Source organism: Ochotona princeps, chromosome 2, assembly GCF_030435755.1.
Source record: "Ochotona princeps isolate mOchPri1 chromosome 2, mOchPri1.hap1, whole genome shotgun sequence".
Classification (NCBI taxonomy): domain Eukaryota; kingdom Metazoa; phylum Chordata; class Mammalia; order Lagomorpha; family Ochotonidae; genus Ochotona; species Ochotona princeps.
In genome coordinates this window covers 40418923-40438747 of record NC_080833.1, presented here as the reverse complement: position 1 = coordinate 40438747, position 19825 = coordinate 40418923, and the positions used below count along the sequence as shown (strand labels likewise).

At 42.0% G+C, this 19825-nt stretch overlaps 1 protein-coding gene and 1 pseudogene across 1 annotated transcript in view; one reads left to right on the top strand and one right to left on the bottom strand.

Annotated features, from left to right (window-relative positions):
• Positions 1–19825, top strand: part of FAF1 (Fas associated factor 1) — a 387381-nt gene that overhangs the window by 62447 nt on the left and 305109 nt on the right. Inside the window, exon 3 of the mRNA XM_004588662.3 lies at positions 13955–14001. Coding sequence (XP_004588719.2) covers positions 13955–14001 — 47 coding nt within the window. The remainder of the gene's footprint in view (positions 1–13954; positions 14002–19825) is intronic.
• LOC101517495 (histone H3.3A-like) lies at positions 6229–6639 on the bottom strand (annotated as a pseudogene).

Here is a 19825-nt window from a genome sequence, read left to right as displayed (position 1 = left end):
TGCTGTTTTCACAGGCGACAGGTTTACTGGCTATGCTGCAATGCCAGCCCAATTTCTTTGAAGGTGTTTTTCTTTCTTTCTACTTTGAAGGTACTTTTCTTAAGAGATTGTTGACCTTGAATAAAGTAGTGTCTACTATACTGTGTTAAAGGCCTCATCCAATCATTTGAAAAACTGAATAAAGTAGCCCTTTTAGTTTTATAGACTTAGTAACAAAGGCTGAGATAGAGAAACTAAGATCAAAGAACAGGTTGTTGAGAAAGCTCGGGAATGGAGGTAAGTCAGCTGACTTCCATTTTAACACCTTTCATACCAGAAATTGCCTTGCTGAACATAATCAATCCAAAAGCTGGCCTCCTACCTCAAATTAAAAATTTAAAAATACTGTCTCTTTTTTTGTATAGCTGGCACTATCTTGAGCAGCTCATATCCATTTTTTTTCTCATTAATTTTCACTGTATCTTTAAAAATAGCACTGTTATTCTCTTCCATTTTGCAGATTGGGAAGTTAAATGATTTGCCAGTGATAAACCTATGATCTGAACTTAGATCAGTTACACCAAAACTGTAGCTTAATTGCTACTTAGCATTCTCTTTCTGCAGTTACTTAATCTCTGACCCCTAATAAAACAAAGAAGAAAAGATTTTGGTTATTCAGCTTCTGATTTTCATCAACCTGGGGTCGTCATTGGTTTAGCAGATTGATGCATGATTCAGACTGCTTTTCATTAGGCTTTAATTATTTGTGATCTTTTCTGTTAATATAAATTATTTTATGAGTGAAAATGACCACAAAGACATTTCCAAAGTGGCTACCGATTAACTTATCATGAAATTATGTTTTCTGCACACATAGACATTTCCTGCTACCACTATTAGTGTCTCACAGTGTCTTCCCCATTTTCTTGCCTTTTGTTCCTTACTGTGGTGGTATAGCAGTGGATCAAAAGAAAAAGAGCTAGGAGCTTTTCTTGGGGCCTGGTGTGGTAGCCTAGTGGCTGAAATCCTCACCTCATACACATTGGAATCCCATATGAACACCAATTAATGTCCCGACTGTTCCACTCCGCATCCAGCTGCCTGTCTGTGTCCTGGGAAAGCAGTCGAGGATGGCTCAAAGCTTTGGGACCCTGCACCCACATGGGAGACCTGGAAGAAACTTCTGCCTTCTGGCTTTGGATCTACTGTAGCTCTGGCTGTTGTGGCCTCTTTGGAGGTGAACCAGTGGATAGAAGATCTTTCTCTTTCTCTCTGTATATCTGCCTTTCTGATAAACATAAATAAATCTTTTTTTTTTTAAGTGCTAGGGGCTTTTCATTTAGGTGGAAGTGGTCAGAGAATGTTTCTCAGAATAAATTGCTCTATTTAGTTGTGTAAAGTCTGCTTATTAGTTTGCAGGCTAAAGAAAGAAAATATAAACCAATCTATTGTTTTGTGACCCTCTTGCACTTTGACTGTTGAGTGCTAATATTTAATCCGTGTGCAAATCAGATGGTAATGTGTCAGTAGAGAATTAACGATTAGAAGTTGGAAGGATCCAGGATTTTAGTAGTGCTGACCTTGTGCAAATTGCTGAAAGTTACTGAGCCTGAGGTGATTGTCCTGTAGATTGTATTATAGAATAGTTTGAAAGCTACTATGTTTTGTTATTCTTTAAATATATTTAGAGCACCAGACATAGTCTTTCTTCGAAAAAATTAGCATCAAGTGTTAAGGTGATGCTAAGAGTATGGAATAGATTCATATTAAGATAAAATGTGAGTATAATATATGTTGAATGATTGGTCTGCATGATGTGTCTTCATATTGGTTTAGCAGAAAAACTTGGCAGGGAATAAGAATGATAGAATGCTCTGGGGATTAGGAAAGGCTTGAATTAGGCCTGGTGCTTAATAGAGTTGCAAAGCATGACTGTTGTTAACATAGATCAAAGGCTTCATTGTACGTTTTTATATAAAAGGTAATTCTCATTTTATTAATAACAAAATAGCAAGGATGTTTTTGTCAGCTTGAATACATATACTTTTAAGCTTATAGAAGAAATAATCAATGTTTGGCTTTTTAATTTAGTAATGACACACATTTAAAGCTATGTGGTATAGTAGCATTAGTCACACTGCATATTTGCATTGCATTGTAAACATTAATGTCTTCGTCATTACCAGAAAATCTTCTAGAACAAAATCTTATATTTTGCATATGTAGTTTCAGAGAAACACCTTTAAAAACCTAGGTGTGATATTTACCTTGGGCATTTTGATCCCAAGATACAGGTATTCATTTGCTATGGATGAGTTTTTATAATGGAAGTCTTCAAAGTAATTCTTAATGGACTTATTAAAATGGCATTTAAAAATTTTAATTGTGAATTTATATCACGAAAATAATTATGGAATCTATATTGAACTTTTCATCCTTTTAGATTGATTCTACTAGAGATTCCAGTGGAGTATTTTTTCCAATATCCAAAACTAGAATTGCCTGCAGTTGCTTTCAGTAATAAGTCTTTGCTAGACAGTTTTTCACCCAAAAGATTAGGGGAAGGATGAAAAATGAGATAATTATGGGGCCCTCCTGCACAGTAGCCTGGTGGGCTAAAGTCTTCACCTTGTATGGGCCTAGATCTCATATGGGCACCGGTTTGTGTTCCGCTGTTTCACTTCTCATCCAGCTCCCTGCTTGTGGCCTGGGAAAGCAGTTGAGGATGGCCCAAAGTTTTGGGATCTTGCACTGGCATAGGAGATCTGAAAGAGGCTCCTGGCTTCTGGCTCCTGGTTCCTGACTTCAGACCATCTTAGCTCTGGCCAGTGCAGCCACTTGGGGAGTGAATCAGTGGTTGGAAGATCTTTCTCTCTGTCTTCTCTGTGTAAATCTGATTTCCCATAAAAATAAAAATAAACCTTAAGAAATGAAATAATTATGAAGACTCAGCTGTAACAGTTTCCTTTTTGTTTTGGTACAGTTTTGGGAAAATATATTTATTTTTGTGGGGTAAGATTGTGCTTTATTTTGAACAGTGTATCTTGCATATAATACACCCTTTTCCCTCTAAGGTACTGTTTATGTTGAAATCGGCTTCATATTCCCATGTCATTAATTTGTTTTGAATCAGTCTTAATTCTGCTCATTGGGCTATTTTAACTGTTACGTGTATTTTTTTTTTAAAGATTTATTCATTTTTTATTGGAAAGCTGGATATACAGAGAGGAGGAGAGACAGAGAGGAAGATCTTCCATCCAATGATTCACTCCCCAAATGAGCAACAACGGCCGGTGCTGCGCCGATCTGAAGCCGGGAACCAGGAACCTCTTCCAGGTCACCCACACGGGTGCAGGGTCCCAAAGCTTTGGGCCATCCTCGACTGCTTTCCCAGGCCACAAGCAGGGAGCTGGATGGGAATTGGAGCTGCCGGGATTAGAACCGTCACCCATATGGGATCCCGGGGCACGTTCAAGGCGAGGTCTTTAGCTGCTAGGCCACGCTGCCGGGCCCACTGTTACATGTATTTAAGAGGACTCAAAGAATATTTTCTTTTTTCATTTGGCAAGAAACAGATTGTGGACTGGTTACATTTCTAAAATTATTTAGTTTCTATAACCCCACTTCTGAAAAAGCAGTCAAACAAGAACTTAGTAAAAGCAAATATTTTGTTGTTGGGGATTGTTTTAAGATTGCTAGTTGAAAATCTTTCCTATTGTAAAAAAAATGATTTTAAGTTTAAAGTGGGAGTGCTGTTAAACTTCTTACTTTTCTTCTACATTGATCTCATCTTACTTGTAAAAATAGAGTACTTTGATCATGGCAGACGTTAAAATTTGAAGATCGGAAATATATCCATAAGTTGTTTTCAATGTATTGATTTTTTTACCTTTCAAAGATTTTGATTAAAAACTGTGGGACTGGCACTGTAGCATAGCAAACTAAGCTTCTGCCTGTAGCAGCAGCACCCCAAATGGGGGCCAGTTTGAATCCTGGCCACTACACTTGCTACCTGCTAATGGCCTTATAATAGTGGGGGATGACTGCGCCCATATGGTAGACTTGGAGGAGGCCCCTGGTCTTGGCTTTAGACTGCCCCAACTTGAGCTGTTGAGGCCATTTGGGATGTGAATCCTGCCTGTCTGTCTGTCTATCTGTCTGTCTCTCTCCCTCTCTATCTCTCACCTTCTCACTATCGAACTCTGCCTTTCAGATAAAAATAAATAAATCTTAAAAAAAAAACCTATTTGATTTTAAACAAGGAATAGTCTCAGTATGTCATTAAGTACAATAAAAGTTCACCTTTATTGAGTCATTCACTACATATCAGTTAGCATTTAAGCACTTGCTAACAAGCTTCTTAAAAGTGAAGTAAATAGTGCTCTTGTCCATTCTCATTTTATGATAATGAAAATAAAGCAGAGAGAAATTAAGTAACTTCTAAAAATTACACAGCTGGTAAGAGGTGGTTAGAATACAATGACTCTTTGGCTCCAGATCTTACCTTGAACTTATATCATGGCAAATGAGTTTATGAAGGATTTCTGTGTTTATATATTATATAACTTCTGAACTAATGAAAGGCTTATTATGGTGTAGTAAAACATTGTTTTTTATCAGTCTTTAGTAGGCATGCTAAAGCTTGCTGTAATTTTTCTTTTTTTTTTTTTTTAAAGATTTATTTATTCTATTACAAAGTCAGATATACATAGAGGAGGAGAGACAGAGAGGAAGATCTTCCGTCCGATGATTCACTCCCCAAGTGAGCTGCAATGGCAGGTGCTGTGCCGATCCGAAGCCAGGAACCAGGAACCTCTTCTGGGTCTCCCACATGTGTGCAGTGTCCCAATGCATTGGGCCATCCTCGACTGCTTTCCCAGGCCACAAGCAGGGAGCTGGATGGGAAATGGAGCTGCTGGGATGAGAACCGGCGCCCATATGGGATCCCGGGGCTTTCAAGGCGAGGACTTTAGCTGCTAGGCTATGTCTCCAGGCCCTGTAATTTTTCTTAATTTATTTTATTTTTATTACAAAGTCAGATATACTGAGAGGAGGAGAGATAGAGAGGAAGTGGAGCTGCCGGGATTAGAACCAGCGGCCATATGGGATCAAGGCGAGGACCTTAGCCACTAGGCCACGCCGCCAAGCCCAGCCTGTAATTTTTCTTAAACCTGGCTGTGCATCTGAAGTTCTTTAGTTTCTTTTTTATTTTTTGATTAATTTTTTAAAGATTTTTTAAAGATAATAATAATGGGAAAGTCAGATTTTATACAGAGTAGAAGAGAAAGAGAGAAAGATCTATCTGTTGGTTCACTCCCCAAGTGGCTGTAATGGCTAGAGCTAAGCTGGTGTGAAGCAAGGAGCCAGGAGCTTCTTCCGGTCTCCCACATGGGTGCAGGGTCCCAAGGCTTTGGGCTGTCCTCGACTGCTTTTCTCAGGCCACAAGCAGGGAGCTGGAAGGGAAGTGGAGCATCTGGGACACCCACTGGTGCCCATATGGGATCCCGGTGCATGCAAGCTGAGGATTTTAGCCACTAAGCTACCATGCAGGGCACAGGAGGTTGCTTATTAAGTGGGGGGAGGAGAGACTTGTGGCCTCCTTTCACATTGCCTCAATAGGAACTGAACTTCGAAATATTGTGTCTCTGCGGTTGGAGGATCTTTTTGCCTCTGCTCTATAAATCTGTGTTTCCAATAAATATAGGTAAATAAATAATTTTTTAAAAATTGGATTTTTTTATAGTTTAATGTATTTTAATAGCAAACTTACAGGAACAGCACAGAAGACAGACAACATTAAAAACATGTACTTGCTTGTAGGACTACTCAGAAAAGTATAGTCAATGGATGGAATCTACTACTGTATGATAAAAATGCTACAAACACCATTTAGTTGCCGACAATAAGAAATTTACTTTTTTTAAAAAAGATTTATTTATTTTTATTACAAAGTCAGATATACAGAGAGGAGAGACAGAGAGGAAGATCTTCCATCCAATGATTCACTCCCCAAGTGACCACAATGGCCGGTGCTGCGCCAATCCAAAGCCGGGAACCAGGAACCTCTTCCAGGTCTCCCACATGGGTGCAGGGTCCCAAAGCTTTGGGCTGTCCTCGACTGCTTTCCCAAGCCACAAGCAGGGAGCTGGATGGGAAGTGGAGCTGCCGGGATTAGAACCGGCACCCATATGGGATCCTGGGGCGTTCAAGCCACTAGGCCACGCCACCGGGCCCACTGATAGTGGATTCTTAAGCACGTTCACCATGTATGCGGCGTGCTAGCTGGATGTCTTTTGGCATAATTGTTACACGTTTGGCATAGATAGCACACAGGTTGGTGTGTTCAAACAGGCCAACCAGATAGGCCTCACTTGCCTCCTGCAAAGCACCAATAGCTGCACTCTGGAAGCGCAGATCTATTTTGAAATCCTGAGCAATTTCTCACACCAGATGTTGGAAGGGGAGTTTGAGAATCAGAAGCCCAGTGGACTTCTGATAACATCTAATTTCACGGAGCACCACAGCACCAGGCCTGTAACGGTGAAGTTTCTTCACCCCTCCAGTAGAGGGCGCTCTTTTGCGAGCAGCTTTTGTAGCCAGTTGTTTTCTGGATGCTTTGCTACCAGTCGATTTACGGGCAGTCTGCTTTGTATGAGCCATGGTGCAAGTACTTCCTTACTCACCTACCCCCCTTCTCCTTCGGCAGGAGCTCGGTGAGCAAGAGGCAGTGCGGCGGTGACTGTGACTGTGAACACCGATTTCTTTTTTTAAGATAAATTTTATTGTTGATGGTTGCACAGTTGATTAGGGTGGAAAGGATCAAGGGTTAGGGAAAAGTGAGTGAGACCATTGTTTCCAAATTTTCCTTTTCCTCTTACTGTTTCTGGGGGAAGGAGGAGATGTGGGGAAGCCACACCTAGCCTCCCAACTGCTGACGTACCCAGGGATGGGAACGGTCACCCGGTGTCATCCCAGGGTCCCCAAAATGGAGCATGCTCTGAGGGTTTTGCTCAGGGTCGTGTTGATAATTCTGAAATGCTGTCAATCTCGCTGATCCAAGGATAAGGAAATCCTTCGAAGGTCCATTGGCTGATACCGTCCATTAGAGTCTCAGTTTGCCCAGATATGTGCTGTCAGTGCTTGGCTGGGGTAGTTGACCAATTTGTTCTGCCCTGCTTCCTCTGCTGTGGTGCCAGATGTTCTCTGCAGGTCTCAATGAACTGACTGTCATGTCCCCTATGTGTATCTGGGCATGCTGTCCACAGCTCCATCTAAGCCACTGAGGAGACTCAGTTCTGACACATGTACTCCTCGGTACAACCACAGATCCTGCTATTCACCCCATGGTTCGAGTTTTGAATCCAGTAGTTCAGTTGGGGGGGATCCCCAAAGAAACCTCATCTGATATGATCCCAGACCTGGCTCGTGTGTGCTTGTCAGTATGGGATCCAGCTCAGTCTGTCACTTACATCAGCCCATGCATGCACTGGTAGTTGACAGTTGCGGGATTGGTTCGGTCTCTGGCCCAGTCTGTCTCTTATACAAATCAGTGGGTGATGTGGAACAGCCCAACTCTGCCCACAACACTTTTGGCCCTCAGGTGCACGACTGGTAACTGCAGCCTAGTGGAATGACCCACAATAACCCCTACCAGACCTGCTCCCTGCCCTGTTCCCGTGCTTGCCAGTATGTACAGTAGACTGGTCCAGTCTCTCCCACATCCCATTCAGCTGTTGTAACATGTCAATTGTTATTGAAATCTAGCTCAACCCAACCAACACCACTATCCAGCCCACATATCCCCCTAAGAATCTGTCCACAGACTTGGTCCTCTTGTGTGCTTATCAGTGTCATGACCCAACCTGACATTACCCGTCCACTGTTCCGACTCTGAGTGGCAGGTACTGTTATCTAGCACATCGGTCTGACCCATAAATGTCTTCTAGTTCCCCACCTCCAAACTGCTTGGTGTCAGCCCCTTGCTTAACTGCACGTACAGTGACCATGTTGATGGATGTCCCTTCGAAGTCACTCCTCAACTACAACACACTCCCTCTGTGGTCCTCCCTCCCACACATCCCCTTACCCCTTCCTCTTATCAATCCATGGTTCCTGCCCCTGGGAACACTTGGGTTCCCTAGGCCAGCCTTCTCAGGCCCAGTCTTCCTGTGGAGTGCTGTGCTGTCCTGGGGCTTTGCCCGCCCACCACGGTCTCAAAGCTCCTGGCTTGTGTGCTGCCCGGGACCTTATCCCTCCACACACCCAAAACCAGGCCTGATCAAAGTTTTCCAAGTCCGGTCCACCAGCACACCAGGCCAGCGTGCTTTCTTAGGTCTCTTCCCCTGCCCTCTGCCCACCCAGCCCAGGACCAAGGATGTGGGGAAATCCCCAGGCTTGCTCCACACAGGTCCCCACATGCACCTGCTGGCTCCATCCCCCAAGCCATCTGCAAACCCACACCCCCATGTCCCAAGGGGCCTACCACCCTCCCGTGTGGGCACAGAATCAAATTGGATTTCTATCCCAGTGTGAAGTCAGTATTTATATATTTGGGTGCAAGCATGTAATTATTTTTTAAACCTGCATATTAGGAATGGTTGCTTATTGTGTTTGATATTCCCAGTGTTCTGTATTATCTCATTTATTCCTTATAACAATTTTGTGAAATAAGGTGGCATTGTTATCTCCATTTTATAGATGAAAAACCAAATCTTAATCAAGTTCACATAATGAAGACCCATGTTCATTGCAGCATTATCTGCATTAGCCCAGATGTCTAAATGTCTGCTAATGGATGAGTAAAGACAGTGAGACAATGTGGTATTTATATATATAGTGGAATGTTATTCAGCCATAAAAAGAGAGATGCAAGGGCCTGGTGCGGTAGCCTAGTGTCTAAAGTCCTCTCCTTGCACACATCAGGATTCCAGATCAGTGCTGGTTTGTGTCTCGGCTGCCCTGCTTCCCATCCAGCTCCCTGTGTATGGCCTGGGAAAGCAGTAGAGGGCAGTTCAAAGCGTTGGGCCCCTGCACCCATGTGAGAGACCTGGAAGAATTTCCTGGCTCCTGCCTTTGGATTGGCTCAGCTCCAGATGTTGCAGCCATTTGGGGCATGAACTCATGGATGGAAGATCTTCCTTTCTTTCTCTTCTTCTCTCTGTATATATACATTTCCAATAAAAATAAATAAATATTTAAAAAGAGTTCTACTGCTTATAACGGTATGACTGAACCTGCAAGTCATGCCACATGAAATAAACCACCCACAGGAATTCAAGTATCTTTATGATATTACTTACATATGGAATGAAAAAAAAGTAAATCCAGAATCAGAAAGGTTAAAGTGGTTATCACAAGGGTTGGGGTACGGGGAAAGTGGAGAAACGTTTGTCCAATGGTGCAACATTTCGTTTGTAAGGTAAGTTATAGTGGTCTAGTGTATAGCAGAGTGACTAGCTAATACATTGTATTATTTTATGAACTTTGTTCAGAGTAGATCTCAAATGTTCTGACCCCATACATGTGTGTATTACATTTACCTACACATATATGTACATACAAAGACAACAAAATGTGTACTGATGGATGTTTTGATTGGTTTTATTGTGTTCATTTTTATATAATATTTATGAAGTCATTATACTGTATACTTTGGCTATGAGAGTGTTTCAGAAAGTTCATGGAGGGCCAGGTGTTTGGCTTAGTAGTAAGGATGCCACTGTCCTATGTGGTAGTGCCTCTATTCGATTTTCAATGCCGGCTCCCAACTTAAGCTTCCTGTTAGTGCAAATTCTGGGAGGTAACAAGTGATCATTAAAGAATCAGATTGAGTTCTTGAATACTGGTTTGGCTCAGCGCAGCCATTGTGGATGTTTGAGGAATAAACCAGTGGATGGGAGCTTTGCTGTTTTCCATCTCACAAATTTTTAGGAAAAAATTATTGAAAAGTGGAATTAAAAGCTACTGTTTTGAAAATGATTTATTTCTTTGAAAGGCAAGAGTTAGAGAGGAGAGACAGATTGTCCTTTTCCTAATTCACTCCATAAATGGTTTTGAAAGCTGAGGTTGGAGCTAGAAGTTCTTCTCAAAGAACTCCATCCAGAGCTGCCATGTGGGTGCAGGGCTCCAAGGAGTTGGGCTCTCTTTAGTTGCTCTCCCAGATAAAATAGCAGGTAACTGGATCCAAGGTAGAGTAGTAGGGACTTGAACTGGCACCCTTGTGGGCTTTTAGCATTTCAGGCTGTGGCTTAACTCAGCGCACCACAGTGCCAGCTCCAAAACATAAGCTTACTTTGTTTAAAAAAAAAAAAAAGGTGAGATGGGCTTTTGGTGCGGCAGTTAAAATGTACCTTCAGATACCCATTTCCCATTTCTGAGTGCTGGTTGAGTCTTGTCTCCACTTTTCATTTTAGCTTTATGCTAATGTGTTTGGGGGGAGGCAATAGGTAATGCTCAAATATTAGGGTCCTCGCTATTCACATTAGAGACTGGAGTAAGTTTCTGTTTTCTGGTGTAAGCCTGGCTCAGCTCTAGCTGTTGTGGGCATTTAGAGTGAACTATTGGATAGGAAGGAGTTTTCCCTGGGTTTCTTATTCTTTCTCTGTCTCACCAATACGTAAAAATTAAAATAAGTAGAATATTAATGCATGTTATAGCATGTGACAGAATTTTCCCCCTTATTAGTTTTAAATGTTTTCATTTTATGTCTGTGTTACATTTTGTTTAACCATTCAGTTCTGTCTACCTAACAGTAGAATTGTGATGTCATGCAATAATTCTCCATTTTCCAAAATAGTTAAAAACGAATGAATGACTCTTGACTCTAAAGTAAGTATTTAAAACCCTCATATTTAATTAGTTGTATTTAAAGGACAGATACACATGTGCACACCACACACTCACACACACACGCACAGAGTATTCATTTAATGATTCACTTTCCAAATGTCTACAACAATCAATGATGAGTCAGGTCAAAAAAAGAACTTAAAACTCAATCTGAATTTTGTGTGCGTGTTAGCAAACCAAGTACTTGTGCCATTGTCTGTTTAGCAGGGTGTATGTGAACAAGAAGCTGCACTCATGAGTGGAGCCATTTGCAAACTGTGGCTCTCCAATAAGGGAGAACCAAATGTCTGCCCCTGCACCTGTACTCTGAATTCTAGATAATTTGTGTGATATCTCTATATGAATGTTCCATCAAGACTCCTTCTGGATATTGAACCATCAGATGGAAGATCTTTCTCTGTGTCTTCCTCTCTGTGTAACTCTTTGAACTTTTCAAAGGCAGTGCTGTGGGAGAGGGTGGAGAAAGGGGAAGAGAAGAGGAGATACCTTTTCTTCTGATGGTTCACTTCGCAAATGACAATGCTAGTTGAAGCTGGGCCCTGCTGAAGCCAGGAGCCTGAAACTCCACTTGGTTTCTTGTATGATTGGTAGGTACTCAGTAGTACTTAGACTTTCTTCTCCTTTGCTAGGCACATTTGCACTAGAGAAGCTGAGACTTTAACCTGTGCTCATAAAGGATGCCTGAATCATAGGTATCAGCTTCACTGGCTGCACCACAATGCTGGTTCCATATATATTTTTAAATTTAATTCCTGCATATTCATTTTAACTCAGACTAATACCTAATTGTTAGGTACTGTTTGTGATATAGAGAGCATATGAATAAATAAAATGTAGAACTTATTTTAGTGGTAAAAGACAAATAATAAGCAAAGAAACAGATCTGTCCATAATTGGCTAGAATGTCATAGCTGGGAAGGATTCTTCTTTAGGTAATATGGCTAGAGAAGTTTGGCCCAAGATGGTCTTTGAGTAAAATAGTGAATTGAAATACTGATATATGTGGATATCTGAAAGACATGTGATGTGAGAGAATGCTTGCTAATCTGTGCAATAAAAAGGAAATTAGTGGTGGAGGCAGCTACAGGAATTAAGTATGGGGTTGTAAGATGAGGACAGAGAAGTTTGTAAGATCAGAGTAAATTACTTCATTCATGCTTTCATCTTTGGATTCTTTCCCCTAAACAAACTTGGTTCAAATGTTCCCCATTTTTCTTCTGACAGATTATTTGCAGAATGTGTATATATGCTATGTATAATATATGTAATGTGTTATATATCCTATCCTATTGAAATTCATAATAAAAAAATAAAAAAAAGAAATTCATAATAAATGAAGGTAAAGAGTCATCAACTTTAAGGTACCGTAAGTAGGGTACTTGAGAAAAATTTAGAAAATGGTACCATAACGATTAAAATATTTATGAAAAATTTAGGGATTATTTTAAATTTAGTAATTATTTAAATTATAGTGATCAATAGTCTGCTGTAGATAAGTACGGATAATTAAATATTAATGAAAAATGTCTTTTCATTTCTTCCCAGAAATATTTCAAGAGTCTATTTGAGGCCATGTTAGCCTACAACCTCTAAGCTTGTAATGAGTGTTTAGAACTTATTACTTTAGTGTGAATGCTTATATTTACAATGTAAAAAACACCATAAACAGCATGAATCACATCTGTAGCACATTTTCATGCCCAAATGGATTTTTTTCATAGCTCAATTCATTAACATTGTACGAGTGAGATCATAGCTGAAGAATGATAGGCCCTTGTCATTACAGAGTGTAGTGAGGACATTCTACTCAGGGGAAGACCATGAGAGGGTGATTTTATCTTGTTTACAACTTCTTCCTCAGTAGCAGAAGAGTTCTAGTTTGGTAATTAATAACTATCTGTTGGATAAATTGATGGTAAAATGGATGAAAGATTTGAATGAATTAAGGTGAATGATTGTTATATAAGTGAAAATAAAGACAAATTATTGAGGAAAAATGGGAGGGAATCAGTTAAACTTTCCTGAAGGAAATGATTGACATCCGCATTATGATCTCTGTTAGGCAACAGTGGGCATTTCTTCTTTCGGATTCTGAACTCTTTTTTTTTTTTTTTTTGATTTATTTATTTTACTTGAAAGTCAGTTACAGAGAGAGAAAGAGATCTTCCATCCGCTGGTTCACTCCCCAAATGGCCACAACTGCTAGAGTTGGGTCGATCCTAAGGAAGCTAGGAACCAGGAGGCCAGGAGTGGGAGCTTCTGGATCTCCCAGATTGGTGCAGGGTCCCAAGGCTTTGAACATTTTCTGCTGCTTTCCGAGGTCATTAGCAGGGAGCTGGATTGGAAGTGGATTAGCTGGGACATGAACTGGTACCCAAATGGGATGCTGGTGTTTTGAGCGGAGGGCTACCCTCATATGCCACCATGCCAGTCTTTGAGTTATTTTTCACAACACTGTGTAATCATTTGTTTCCCTGTATTCTGGGAAGAACATGTCATCTTTGTGTTCACTGCAGTATTTAAGATACAGCTTTGGTTATAGCAGGTGCTCAGTGATTTAAATGAATCAGTGAATTTCAGTTGGTGGAAAAGAGGAATGATATTATGTATAAAGTTTTAATTGTCCTGGAAGAATTCACTTGAATATGTGATTGTAGTGTGAGTGCTAAAATATTAGTACTTTGTAGTTCAAACATCTATTTAGACAGTGTGAAAAATTTGAAATGTTACAAGCCATATAGTAATAATTACAAATATGGAAAAAGTACACTCATTTAGAATACATTTTAACTTTAAATATTCTTAAGAGGTGAAAAATGAATAGTTGAAAAAATAAGGAACATATTGCAGTTTTTTACTTTTTCTGAAATCCCTAAATGTAGATTTTGTGAGTGTTGCCTGAATGAAGAATGTGGAGTTAGGCTGTTATGCCTCAGTTTGGGGACCTTACATGCCAAGTACATCTTTAAAATTTTTTTCTGAAGTACTGTTTTATCATGCAGATGTGAACAAGTAGTATATTGTATCATTAAGGAGAAATTTAATATTTTACTTAAATAAAATGTTTAAACTCATCTTTACAGCATTTATGTGTTTGTTTAAATGGCCCTCTGTTTCTTGTTTGCAGGCAGCTATCAATGGTGTAATACCCCAGGAAAATGGCATTCTACAAAGGTATGCTATAACCTGCTTAATGGTAATACGACAATTCAGCAAAGCAAATTTTCAAATGATGATGTTTGAAAATTGTTGTAGGTAGAAAGCTTACCAAGTAGTTGGCTGTGATGAAAAATGTTATACTGTCTCCTAGAGTTAGGAATTGGCAAGCAAGCAACCTAACCGAAGCAAAAACAGTCTGGGACTTTTAACAGAGAATTTATATAGGGAATCAGTTACAGAGATGTGGACTTGTGCCTCAGATTATTTTTATTTCCAAGTGAAGTGGTTAACCTGTGATCCTTAAGTTCTTCCCTGTTGTCTTTCAAACTCCTACCCCAGTTGGTGACTCACAGGAATATTTTTTATTCTAGCTATAACAGTTTGTTTGGGTTGAATACTGACATATAATATATAGCTATTTTTTCCCTACCCCTAGTATTTTCTCCCACTGTTTGTTGTATCTGTTATTTATTGGTGAGAAGTCATAGCAATAAACTTTTCACCTTGACATGGTTTTGAATACTGGACCTCAGAAACTTTACCAAGGTGGCAGGCTCTTGTATTTTTGTGTACATATCTGCTGATTTCTAGAATTCATGTGTATACTGAAATATCCAAATTTTCTTCTAAAGGTTTGTTTATTTGTTTGAAAAATAGAGCAGCAGTTTAGGAGAGACAGTGAGATCTTTTATTCTGTGCTGTATTCCCTGAATGACTACAATAGCCCAGTTTGGGGCAGGTCAAAGGCAGGTTCCAGGAATTTTTTTCCTTGTCTGCTCCATGGGTACAGGGACCTAAGGACTTGGGCTTCTCTGCTGCCTTCCTAGGTGCCTTAGAAAGAAGCTGGGTTGGAAGTGGAGCAACCAGGGCTTGACCTGGCACACTGATTTTGGTGTTGGATCGCTAGTAGTGACTAAAGCTGCAACCATAGCACCAGCTTCACCATCCAGTTTCTTGCTACTTCTGCTCTTTATTGTTTGTTTGTTGTTTAAGATTTATTTTATTTTATTTATTTTTAAATGATTTTTACTTAGTTTATTAGGGTGATTAGGGTCAAGGGCTAGAGGAAGGTGGATGAGATCACGATTTCAACTTTGTCTTTTTTTCCTTCCTGTATCTGGGAGAAGAGGGGAGAAAAGGAGAGAAGTCACACAAAGCCTTCCAAATGCCTCTGTACCCTGGTATGGAAGGCAGCCACCTGACACCACCCTAGGGTCCCCGATGTAGGGCATGCTCTGAGGGTCCTACTCATGAGGTTTCGATAGTTCAACAGTTCTGAATTGCTACCAATCTCGCCACTCCAAGCACGATGAAATCTCTCCAGAATCCACTGATTGACATAGTCTACTTTAGAGTCTCTCTCCAGGAGACTCACTGCCAACATTTGACTGGGGTAGTTGATCAATTTGTTCTGTCCTCTGTCCTCTGTTATGGTGCCAGGTGTCCTCCGCAGACTCCAGTGTACTGCCATATCCTCCATGTATACCTGGGTATATTGTCCACTGCTCCATTTAAACCTCTGAGGAGGCCCAGCTCTGTCTGACCCATGTACTCCAAAATCAGACCATGGAACCTGCAATTCTCTCCATGGTTGGGGTTCTGAGTCCAGCAGTTCAGTTGGGTGGATTCCCATAGAAACTTCCTCTGAGGTGATTGCCGACCTGGTTCTTATGTGTGCTTGCCAGTACAGGGTCCAGCACAATCCGTTACCCCAGTCAGCTTATGCACATACTGGTGGTTGCAATTGCTGGGTCAGTTCTATCTCCAGCTCTGTCTTTTGCTTGGGTGTTGCAGTCCAGCCCGATCCTGCCCACCACATACTCGGCCTTCATGGACACTAGTAGAAGCTATAGCCTAGTTGGAGTGATCCACAGTAACCTCACCCGGCCCACTTCCTGCCCTGGTTCTCAAGCTCGACAGCAGACTGGTCGAGTCTGTCCCACAGCTCTCATACATGTCACTGGGCATTGAAGTCTAGTTCAGCCCCACCCGCCCCACTATCCAGCCCACACACTTGCTGGCGGGTATCACTCTCTGGCCATGCCTGCCCCAATCCTGGTTCTTATATTCACGGTTGGAGTAGCAACCCAAGAGGGAAATGCCTACTGTTTCCCTAATGGGTCTACTCCCACTCCTGGATCTTGCACTCTCCAGGTGATTCTGTAGTGTAGCTTGACAAAATTTGTCCCCTGTGCCAGTATCTGCCACCTGATGCTGCGGCAAAGCCCAACCAACCCACACCCACTTTGACTTATACATGTACCAGTAGGAACAGTCAACCCAATCTGAATTTCCCCTGATCCAGCTCACATGAGGCCAACAATTGTAGCTTTGCCCAGCCTGGTCTGCCCCCATCCCAACTCACGCTCTCCAGTCAGAGTGGTGGTCTAGCAAGGCAATCCTCCATATTCCCCCTGCTGGATTTGTCTCCCTCCCCTGGGTCTCACATGTGTTGGTTGGGTGGCTCTGGTCTGGCTTACTTAGACATTTGCCAGTGGGTTCTGTGGCCTGCCTGGCTCAGCCCCAATTCCAGCTCACACTGGTGGGGGCGGGCTACAGCCTAGCTCAGCCCAGCTGGCGCCCAGTCCTGGCCCTCATATGAACTGGGTTGTGCTGCAATCCAACCTGGCCCAACCCACACTCCATTCTGGTGCTCAGATTTGTCAGCAGGTGATATGAACAGGCCTAGCTTGGCTCACTCCCAACCTGTGCCAAATGTATGCTGGTGAGTACGGTTCCCTGTCCTGGTCTGGGTTGCTCCCTATAGTGGTTCTTGCACTTACCTGCAGGGAGCCTGTCCCGACAGAGGTATTCCCCAGGCTCCTCCATCCGAATCTCTCCCAGTGCCAGATCTCACCCGCTCCAGTGGGTCCATGGGCCATCCCTACTTAGTCTACCTCCTGTCCTAGCAGCAACAATGACCTTTCCTGACTGGCCCTCACCATTATGGTTCTTACTGTTGGGTGTTTCAGCCCAGCCAAGCCAGGTCCATACCTATACACAGCTCACACATGACTCAATAGGGACAGAGACCTAGCCTAACCTATCCTACATCTTCATTGGTTCTCACAAGCACCAGTGGATGCTGGAGTCTAGCCCAATCTGGCACAACCCAGACCCAGCCCACAGTTGTGCTGAGGAATACTGTAGCCATGTCCAAACTGGATAGCAGTTTCCACTCTGGTCTTCACATTCACCAGTGGGAACCACAACCCATCCATGGCTTCCCTTTTGCTCCCCAACCAGGCCTGTTTCCAGCCACAGATCTTGCACATACTAGTGTTGCTCTGACCCAGTTAGGCATAGTCCCTCAGCTGTTATGACCTTTGCCTTAGATGCTGTAGCCTGGCCTGACCGGGCCTGCCCCAAGTCCCGACTCTCACTGGTGGGTACTGGAACCTGGCCCCACTCAGTCTACTCCCATCCCTGCTCATGAGAACTGGTAGGTGTGATAGCCTAGCCTGGCATGACTTGCGTTCCAGCCTGATTTCTGTACTTGCTGGTGGGCTAAGATTTGCTCGGCTCTGCCCGGTCTGCCCCCTTCCAAAACCAGTCCATACATTAGTTAACAGTTGGAGTTACCTTGTCCAGTCTCTCCGACTCCCAGACCTGGACACTTTGCTCATCAGTGGGACTTATGACCCCCTAGGGGAGTTTTCCAGGTTCCTCCACTCAGGCTATTCCTAGACACAGATCTCAAACATGCCAGCTGGTGTTAGGCCTTTGTCCAGCATCGTCTGTTCCTCCATCTTAGCCTAGTCTAAGCTGGTGAATGTTTTGGCCCAGCCTGCCCCACACCTTATTTTAGGATGCACATGCAGGTGCTGCAGCCTCAACCTGCCCACACTATTCTTGGTCTTTATACTCATGAATGTTGACAGGTTCCATGGTCACACCTAGTTCAGCCCATCATCTCCCCAGCTCTTGAACTAACCAGCATGACTTGCATTTCCACAGGCTTTGGCAAACATATCCCCCACAGTATCTACCCCCAGACTTGATTCCTTTGTGTGCTGGTTAGTGTCATGGCCCTGCCAAATGTGACCCGTCCCCTGTTCCAACATTTAGTCAGGTACTGGGATCCAATTTGCTAGACAGGTCCCCATCCTTGGCTTTTGTGTGGACTGGCGTGTGGTGTTCAGCAATGTTCCATGCTAACAAGATCAACTCCGTGTTCCCATGTGGCCTGGTGTATGAGTCTAACCTATACAGATCTTCCAGCCTCTCCCCTCCAAACCAGCAGGTCTCAGTCCCCCTCGTTTACCTGCAACTACAGTGGTCCTGTGTTGAGTGTCCCTCAGTATTCATTTTTCACTTACATACAGTGGCCTTATCCCTGAATGTCTCTTGGCAGTAATTCTAGACTCCCAAAGCCCCAGAACTCACCGTCAGGCGGCCAGTGAGCGAAGCCCAGCTCCGTTGTTGCTCTGGCCACCCACAAGGTCAGGATTTGCCCACCACTTAGCAGAGATGGATGGGTAGCTAGGAGCCTCATCAAGAAGCCTGGGAGATTCAAACACCTGCACCTCTAATAGACTTATCTGGACTCCCGCTACTTCTGCTCTTTAGGACTAATCCTCATTATCATCAGTAAAGTCTGTTTTGTGGAATATCTAGATGATCGAGATCTCTACAGAGTAGAGTATGAGAGTTGTGACATATCCTACTTGACAAATTTTCAGGATGAGGCAATGAGTGTATGTTATATATCCTGCTGGGAGAAAACAAAATGTTTGCCATGATGTTTGGAAATTAACATTGGGAGTAAATGTATGTGTAAGGCAATTTTCCTGTAGTCTTAATTCCATGGATTAGGAAACTAATATGAGATGTCTGCCAGTTACTGAGTATGCCCTTTTATTCAGGATTGGCAGCATGGGTAAGCCTTAGAGAAAACTTAGAATATATACTTGTGATTCTGTGCATTGGGCTTTTAAAATTGCTTCACTTGGGAGTTTGGGGGTATTATGGTGGCAAGGTGGGGAGGATGGGAGATAAGTTGCCCTCATATTTAGGGATTTTATATGTGCAAATCAAATTTGTTTGGAGACTGTGATTATTGTGATTCTTTGTTATGTATACTGAACCAGAATGTAGGTTGCCAGATGTAGAGTTTCTGCTGTTCATAGATCAAGTCATATAATCTTAGCTGTTTTATTTTGTTCCTTAGAAATTCCATATTCAATTAAACATCTTTGATCATATCTGTAAATCAGTACTTTAGAATTTCCATTTTTGTTTATTAATATAGTTGCTTTCACAGTTTTATTAGCCTTAAGCTTTGTTGTTTGACCTGTGCCATTTTGAGATTTAAATCTTTTAAGAATTCAGCTCCCCTTACTTACTGTTTTTGCTGCTTTCATGTAATAGGTTTCATAACCTTGTGAGTGATACAGTGGTGTACTATGTTTATTCAGGTTATGTGTGGTAAATTCATGCCAGCATTGCTATTCTTTAAGTTTCTGTATTTCTTGTACATTATGACAGGAAAGTTGGGCATCTCATATTTATTTAATATAGACTCTTCAGTGAAACAGCAAACTCATAGGTACTTAGAGTTGTTTAACCTAACATTATATTTGGTCCTTTGCAAATTTTTGGTAAAATCCACTGCATATGTTAGTTTTTGATATAAACAATCTGTCCTCAGTAAAGACTCCAGTGCTTTTTTTTTTCAGAGTATGGCCACATTTGATCTTAGAGGCAACAAGAAATGCTGGGGATTGGCTTCAAATAGGCGTTCTCTCTTACGGCAACAGAATTTGCAGGTCAGCAGGAGCTAACCTGCTTAGTTATGGAAGAATGAGCTATTTCTGCTTTTTAAGTGAAGCTCAGAGAA